This window comes from Eutrigla gurnardus, assembly GCF_963514095.1.
Source record: "Eutrigla gurnardus genome assembly, chromosome: 9".
NCBI lineage: Eukaryota > Metazoa > Chordata > Actinopteri > Perciformes > Triglidae > Eutrigla > Eutrigla gurnardus.
The window spans coordinates 28,103,833-28,112,990 of NC_139923.1; the positions used below are offsets into that span (position 1 = coordinate 28,103,833).

A 9,158-nucleotide genomic window follows, 5' to 3' on the forward strand; every position below is an offset into this window, starting at 1 on the left:
TATGTAATATGTGACAAACTGTTTTTGTTTTTACGTAACAAATGCATCAATTTTATCCTGAACCATCTGCTAGTTTTTGTTGGGAAAGTAAACGTCAAGAGACTAAAGCTAAGTTCACCCATGTTGGAGATTTATTTTGAAAAGAGACTAAAGCTAAGTTCACCCATGTTGGAGGTTTATTTTGAAAAGAGACTAAAGCTAAGTTCACCCATGTTGGAGATTTATTTTGAAAAGAGACTAAAGCTAAGTTCACCCATGTTGGAGGTTTATTTTGAAAAGAGACTAAAGCTAAGTTCACCCATGTTGGAGGTTTATTTTGAAAAGACACTGAACGAGCAGAAAGCGACACGCATCCTCGAGCGTCGGTATTTGAACGCATCGATGGATCCGATGTTTCAGCGGATCCATTCTTCGACTTGGACTGCTTAGAGAAACATTTACCCCCAGAAGGCACCGAGTATTGATCTTCAATAAGTTAACGTGTTTAAGGAAACCAGATGCCGGTTTACTAATTGTACGGAGTCCTTGACTGTGTAAATTTGTCATTTCCTGATTTGGGACACTTCCCCCCTCACGTCCTCCTTTGTGGCCTCGGGCGAAGCACTTAACGCCGCGACTTCCCTGCAGGACAACATCGATGTTTGATCAACGCCAGCAGCAGATGGAGGCGACGGCTGCGTTGCCATGGAGATGAAGCCGATAACACACACACCCCCAGCTGACGCCGCCGCCCAGTGCATTATTCAGCCTAAAAGCTTGTTAAGGAGAGCGCCCGCGACGCCGCCGTGATGAAAGATTGATGGGAAAGAAACTGTTAAGTTAGCCAGCGTTATGTAAAGCAGCGACACGGCGGTTCGAGAGACGAGACGGTGGGAAAGCGGAGAGGAAGACGTCCTGCCTGAGGCGTATCCTCAGAGGAACACGACTTCACTTTAATAGTGTCGTGCTCAACCAGCTAGCGTGCTACAACTTGCGAGCTAACAACAACTAGCACGATGCTGAAACGTTCCCGTATTTCTGTTTTTCGCCGTGTGTGAGCAGTGAAAAGGTGATTAAAGGTTTGCCTAATCACCGCGATCGGCTCACAGAGAAAAAAGGTTTTCACTGTTCCATTGTCAAATCTCTGGAATTATCATGATATCATATTCTGTCATCATCACCGTTGTTATTGATCATCTTATCGTTTAATTTGTTTCCTCCCTGTTTTCCACTTCCTGACTCCCTCAGCGGCTAACGTCAAAGGAAATGAAGCGTGCAGCTCACATGTACACACACACACACACACACACACACACACGAAGAAGACGGAGTGGGAGGTGGATCGCGGCGGACGGAGCCGCTGACCTCCTCGTTGAGTTAATGAGCTTTTATTGACTTCGCTACCTGAAAGCTGCTGCTGCAACTTATCACTGTTAGCACCTCGGTCCCCAGACGCACAACACACACACACACTCTCACACACTCTCTCACACACACACACACACACACACACACACACACACACACACACACACACACACACACACACACACACACACACTCTCACACACACACACAAACCTTTAAACACAGCGAAGACGAGTTTGTGTTTCAGACGACGTCGTCACTTCGACATCGTTAGTAACGGCGTTACTTTTTTCAGTAACGAGTAATCTAATTGATTACTCATCTCATTATTATAACGCTGTTATCGTTACTGCCAAAAAATGTGTCGCGTTACTTCGTTGAAGGCAGAAAAAACAATGTTACACTATATTAAACAGACACGTCAAGCACTAGGACCAAGCGGAAGACGGCTGCTCAAGCTGAAGCCTGTTTCCCTTAGGTTAGACCGCCCACAAGCTCCTCGATTGGCTCTGCCGTTTCTTGTGTGATTGGCCGTCCCCGCTGTCACTCCGTCTTGCTTGCACACCGGTCCGCTAGTCTGCGGTCAGGAGTCCTACAGGAGTCCGCTACTGGAAGTTGGGAGTTTGTTCTGCCTGGTTCACGTCAGCTAGAAGGATTGTAATATCAGGTTTAATTTACATTAACGTTTGAATCGGTGTCCATGTGCGTATATGTGTTTGGTAATGCATAGTAATTATAATATCTCCAATAAATGGTTTAGATTTGTGCACTGTGGATATCTGCTTGTGATGTATTGAGTATCCATTTCATTATAATACTCAGATTTATCATAAATAATTGAACACGCACATGTATTTTAAGTTCCATCATAGAGGGATGGAGATGGGGTCCAAATTATTTGACACATCAGTATTTAAAAATTATTTGAAAGTAACGCAATAGTTACTTTCCAAAGTAACTAGTTACTTTTAGAATTTGTAACTCAGTAACTACTTTCTGGGAGAAGTAACTAGTACTTTAACTAGTTACTTTTTTAGAGTACCTTGCCCAACACTGGTCATCAGAGGCGTGACATCACATCAGAATTAACAATCAACATGTTTGAGCCGCTACGACGAGCACAGAAGTAAGAGTTATGGCCAACGAACATTTGGAATATTGTAGAATAATTATTGTAGGCTAACGACATAACGGCTTTAGATTTGTTTTCATCAAAATGAAGTGAAATTCAAATATTTCACTCAAATCAACATGAAAGCCGCTCCCTTTGGGTCTGAACCTCGATTCCATTCAGGCCACAAAGGATTCAAACAGGAAGCTACTAGCCATGAAAAAAATTTAAAAAACACCTTTAATGTTCGCAATATTTATGGAAATCTGACCTTCCACTTCCTGTCCCCGGGGCTGAATGTGTATCCATAAAGAACTTAATGTATGAGTGTGTAGAACGCATGAAGCATTAAAGCAGATCCTTTTAAATTCTCTTACTCAACCAACAGGAAATAATTAGGTCTGTGTGTGTGTGTGTGTGTGTGTGTGTGTGTGTGTGCGTGTGTGTGTGTGTGTGTGTGTGTGTGAGATACCACATTTACATTTCAGATCACTGATTGTTCAGGATTAACCAACACATCTGCATAATGTGTCTCCAGCTGTTGTTCTGTAGTAGACCACATGAGTCCAGAGACAAGACCAGACTATGTGGAGAACCAGAGACTGTCTGTGGTCCCCCAGAGGTCTAGATAGTAGACCGCATGAGTCCAGAGACCAGACCAGACTATGTGGAGAACCAGAGACTGTCTGTGGTCCCCCAGAGGTCTAGATAGTAGCCCACATTAGTCCAGAGACCAGACCAGACTATGTGGAGGAACCAGAGACTGTCTGTGGTCCAAACAACAAGGTCTCTGCTGTATTTATGTCTAGATGACCTTATATGGAGTGTTGACGGAGCAGCTACAATGTTAGCGTAGCCTAGCACCATCAACCAGACTCCATTCAGAAAACCAGCGTTTTAACAGTAGTTATCTTGTGGTCTTGCAGACAGACCTAACAAAGCGTGACTCAGCACTTTTTACTGATCACCATCATGATGGAGTTACTGCTGCATCATTTTTATCAGTTTACTGTAATTATATCACAACAAATTTGCTTATTTTCACTCATTTTACAAATGAGTGAAAACAATAGAAGGAACATGAGGTAGACGAGAGAATCAGCCTTCAGAAATGAATATTGCCGGAACGGCAATACTTTAAGAGAACTGATGGTGTTCAAAAAGTGCAGGATGAAAAATCTGAGACAAGATTAAGTGGAGAAAAAAGTATCAAGGACCAGATCTTTCATACTGCCATGTACTTCTTAAGCCTTTACTTTGTAGAGGAAACATAAAGGAGACGAACTGAATGCTAAAGCCTCACAAGTCCTGAAAGGTTTAGGTAGCGGAAAGGTGAGGAAGTCGCTCAGCTCATTCAAAGTCGTGTTGTTGTGAACAACGTGAATGTGCCTTCCTCCACCTTCACCTCCACGTTGTGAACAACGTGAATGTGCCTTCCTCCACCTTCACCTCTTTGATGGCGGCAGTTTGATTTTCCCCTCGGCTTGTTTTTCTCTTTTCCTTCTGGTTTACTTTCTTTGTCTGGTTTCTGAGGGAGTCGGCGGCTGATCGACTTCTTTCTTCGTCTCGAGGCCTCGAAGCCTCGAAGCCCTCGACCTCGCCGCCGCCACCGCAAACCTGGACTCAGTCCACTTCACCCCCTCCATCTCGGAGAGCACAAAGAAACCCTCATAGGTATGCAGGAGCATATATGAACCTCGGTGGAGGCATCGCATGGTTTTTTAATGCTCTTGTCACTTTGTATCCTCCCAGGTTGAGCACATTCGTTCAAACAACTTCCTCTCTCACCCGAAGCACGATGCAGGTAAACAAAAACACAGCCAAAATCTGAGAATCCACATGGATCCAGATCCGGTTAGGCTGCCGCTCAGGGTGCAGATCCACCCGTCGCTCCTCCAAAGTCCAAATATGGTCACTTCCTTCACTGGTTGCAAATATAGGCAGATGCATAAGGCAAACACCATAAACGAAGGTTTTACACTGCCAACGGAATCAAAGAGGTCTTCCCTCGAACCAGAACCAGAACCAGAACCAGAACCAGATTCACTGGATGAGACTGTCGAGGTTTTATTCTAAGTTTCCAGAGTGGGAGAGTGTTTCAGGTCTCTAATTGAATTGTCCAGAGGATCTGGTCAGTGATCCACAACGGTCCGCCTTTTTTCTGACAGTCCAGATAAATACAGGTCCTGATCTCTGCTTCTGTTACTCCTCCCCTTCTCCCCCCTCCTCACCCCCTCCTCCCCCCCTCCATCACATCCCTAACTTCTCTCTTGTGCTTTGTTCCCATAAACTGACTTGATATATTTCACTTTTCTCTATTTCCCTCGCTTCTTTTCAGGCTGGCGCTCTCTGCTGCACATCCATGCTCCCTATAGAATAGTGTGTGTGTGTGTGTGTGTGTGTGTGTGTGTGTGTGTGTGTGTGTGTGTGTGTGTGTGTGTGTAAAGGCGAACTAAAAGTCAAGATCGCCACACTGACCTTGGACAACCAGTCTTCTCCTTGCTAATAATGTTCCTATATGCTTGATGTACACACTGCTGTGTGTGTGTGTCCACACGCGTCTACATGTTGGTTTATGACTAGAAATGCACAGATACAAGAAGGAAGGATGGAAGGAAGGAAGGAAGGAAGGAAGGGAGGAAGGAAGGAAGGGAGGAAGGAAGGGAGGAAGGGAGGAAGGAAGGAAGGAAGGAAGGAAGGGAGGGAGGAAGGAAGGAAGGAAGGAAGGAAGGAAGGAAGGGAGGAAGGGAGGAAGGAAGGAAGGAAGGAAGGAAGGAAGGGAGGAAGGAAAAGGTTGTAAAAGTTCCAAAAACATTTGATGAAATGATAAGTGATTAAAACTCCCGTTAAACCACCTGACAGGACAGGTAACCTGACAACACAATACTAGTGTATTTCCCCTGGGGAGGGTGTGGAGACCAAACACAGAGTTTAAACCCTCGGACTCGACAGACGGACACAAACTCACTGCAGGTTGAACCAGAACGTTCACACTCTCTGTGAATCAGACGGAGAAGACCAGACATGTTCTGGTACAAAGTAATCGCTGCTTGGTTTGAAAAGTGACAAAGGATCAGATTCATCAATATTTGTGAATGCCTGATGAATAGGACAAAGAGAGGAGGGGGAGGAGGAGGGGTGGAGGGGGAGGAGGAGGAGGAGGAGGGGGGATGAAGAAGTTTAAAGTTAAAAAAGAAAAAGGAAGAGGAGCAACGGAGGAGAAATATTAATGACTGCAGAGAAGTGAGGAAGAAAACGAGGAAATGCGGTTTGCTAGAAGTAAGGAAGGAAAGAGAGGGATGAAGGAGTGTGTGTGTGTGTGTGTGTGTGTGTGTGTGTGTGTGTGTGTGTGTGTGTGTGTGTGTGTGTGTGTGTGTGTGGAAAGGAGGGAGGAAGGAGGACAGGAGGAGCAGGCGGTTTTCCCTGAGACTCTTAAACCTGTTTTAATGAGGAATCTTCCACTTCATGTGTCTGAGCTGCATTTAAGAAAAAACAACTCCTCGAAACACTGCAGTCGACCACGGAAGGGGAGGGGGAGAGGAGGGGAGGGGGGGGAGGAGGGGAGGGGGGGAGAGAGAGAGAGAGAGAGAGAGAGAGAGAGAGAGAGAGAGAGAGAGAGAGAGAGAGAGAGAGCTGCGAGTGTTTCCTGAACAATTAAAGCTGAATAATGTTTTCTCTCACCGACGGCTTTCATGTGATTATCGGGTGCTGCTGGTGACGAGGAGGAGACCTGCACCCGGGGGAGAACGAGACCTGCACCCGGGGGAGAACGAGACCTGCATCCGGGGGAGACGACCCCCCCGATCCTACGAGTGTTTTTGATGAACGAGGTGTTTTTTAAACGTTAAATGCAAAAATATTCATTCAAAGTCGATGCAAAGACGCTAACGCTCGTAGTAGACTGTGCTCTCCCAGACCTCCACGATCCTCACATTAGTCCAGAGAACCAGAAGACTGCCTGCAGATAGCTGGCGCTAGCAACCAGTTAGCTTAGCTTAGCACAAAGACTGGAAACGGGGGGAACAGCTAGCCTGGCTCCGTGCACAGGGAACAAATGTTCGTACGAGCGAATCAAGCAAATAATACAATAAACATAAGATCACAAAGCACTCACCAACGAGGCTCTTTTTACCCAGCAGGCACCTGGGCGTAACCGCAGCAACAGGTGTGACACATGACCTTAACGACGTCCTGAAACTTGGCTCAACAAATTCTCCTGTCTTTATTTCTAGAAATACATAAAAATAATACTACCTTTTTTATTTTAGTTTTTGTTTAGCAACATTAAACATATTATTAGTGTAATTAATATTAGCTAATTCATGCTTTGATAGTTGTTTATTTAAGTGTATTTGAAGCATTCAGGGATGTTTTTTTAAATCGGGAGACGTCACCCACTGGTTTGTAGGATTGCGGTTTTTAAGGCCTCGAATTCGGCATTTAGGCCAATTTTTGCATCCATTGAAGGAAGTGACCATGTTTACTGAGATAATACATCGAGAGAAGTAGGACCATTTTCTCATAGACTTCTATACAACCAGAGAGGAGTCGCCCCCTGGTGGCCAGCAGAGTGAAGTAGGACCATTTTCTCATAGACTTCTACACAACCAGAGAGGAGTCGCCCCCTGGTGGCCAGCAGAGAGAAGTAGGACCATTTTCTCATAGACTTCTATACAACCAGAGAGGAGTCGCCTCCTGGTGGCCAGCAGAGAGAAAGCTTGTGCAAGGTGACAGGAAGCACTGCTTATATACCACATGTCAATGTACACACACACACACACACACACACACACACACACACACACACACACACACACACACACACACACACACACACACACACACACACACACACACACACACACACACACTCTACTGTTCCCTGTAACATGAATGAATGGCAGCAGCACAGGAGTGTTCCCCGTTCAGGTTCAGATTCTCAGGTCTCCAGAGACTCTGCTGAGGAAGAGGAGGGGTACAGATGCATCATTTATCTCGGCTTCCCCCCCGACGGTGTCAGGCTCCTGTGGGACCCCCGTTCTCTCTCACTCTCTCTCTGACACACACACACACACACACACACACACACACACACACACACACACACACACACACACACACACACACACACACACACACACACACACACACACACACACACACACACCTCGCTGTGACATCAGCAGCTTCATGGGACGATGATCGATGATGATGCAACATAACTAAAAAGGTTACAGACGGCTAAAAATTGCAACAAATTTTGGGTAAAGACCAGGTGTCAAACCTCCGCTTCTGAAAAGTGAAGCCGAGGCTAAAGTGCCTCAAACGGTCATTCTCTCTGCTGGCCACCAGGGGGCGACTCCTCTCTGGTCGTATAGAAGTCTATGAGAAAATGGTCCTACTTCTCTCTTGATGTATTATCTCAGTAAACATTGTAAACAATCTCTAGTTTCAAGTCTTCTTCTGGCCAGCATATTGACCAGAAACCAGATGGATCCAGATCCATGTAAGCAGCTCCTCCCCAGACCAAATATGGTCACTTCCTTCACTGGTTTCTAAAATGGCCAAGGAGACCAGAAATTCCAAACTCGGTGGCTTCAAAAACCGTAGTCCAGAAACCAATGTGTCACATTACCATGACAACGTCCACTTCTACTCCCTTATACAGTCTAAGGTAAGGACGGTCTAATTGAAAGCTGCCATCAAGTGGCATTATGGGAAATGTAGGATTACAAATCAGGATATCATGATCATCAGTGACTGATGATCAGTCCCTCAAGGTTTTTAAGGAAGTGCCGTAAAAAAACATTTTTTAAAAGTGCAATTGTCCGAGACGGCAACTCGTATTAACCACAGTTCCGATAGCACCTGAAGGCAGCATGAAATTGCAAGGCTCCCATCCTTCTCCTTCTATTCAAACATGAATTAATCTGACAACTTGTCAACGACAAGTTTTCCTCGCGGAGCTACAAACTAGATCCACCACTTCTTGAACGAGCTCTGCGGGATCGGGTCTCTCCTGCAGGATCGGGTCTCTCCTGCAGGCGCCGGGTGCCGGACTGGGACGCGAGGACGCTGCGGGACCCTCTCCAAGTTGCAGTGATGCAGAGATGCAGAATCTAACATTCCCGACACGTGCACATTGTTCAGAACACACAAGTAGTTGCGACGGGCAGCGTCATCACTTACCGAGCAGCAGCGCAACAGGCAAGAAGACGAGGAGGCGCGCGCGCTTCACCGGGGACGACATGCTGACCGGACGAGTCCTCCTTCCTCCGCAACTTTCTCCCTCCTCGACTTGCTCCCGTGGAGAAAGCGCTACAAGGATCAAAGGCAGCGCGCGCCGTGCCGCCGCTCCGAGCTTCCCTCCTGTCCTCGTGCAGCTCCGCGCTCCGCTGTGAGCGCATCCATCCGGCGCGCGCGCGCTCAGCTGCTCCGCTGAAAGGGGGTGGGGGGAGGGCGCGTCCCCGCGTCGAGGAGGAGGGTCTACAGCAGCTCCTGGTGGACCCGGACCGGATGGACTAGTGGTTCAGGTCCTACCTAAGTGGAAGAAACGCATTACAAACGAAGCGTTGCGTTCAAAGTCCTACTTAAAATACTAAATATAGCTACTCATTCTGCAGTTTTATACATGACATCACTAGATGGTTGCAGCTGTAACAAAGTGAAGTCCAGCCCCAAGAGCATTCTGGGAATCTGA

At 46.5% G+C, this 9,158-nt stretch overlaps 1 protein-coding gene across 1 annotated transcript in view; it reads right to left on the minus strand.

Annotated features, from left to right (window-relative positions):
* Positions 1–8,840, minus strand: part of nrn1la (neuritin 1-like a) — a 47,346-nt gene extending 38,506 nt beyond the window's left edge. Inside the window, exon 1 of the mRNA XM_084016759.1 lies at positions 8,648–8,840. Within this exon, the coding sequence (XP_083872885.1) occupies positions 8,648–8,708 (61 nt within the window). The 5' untranslated portion in view covers positions 8,709–8,840. The remainder of the gene's footprint in view (positions 1–8,647) is intronic.
* Positions 8,841–9,158: the final 318 nt, after the last annotated feature.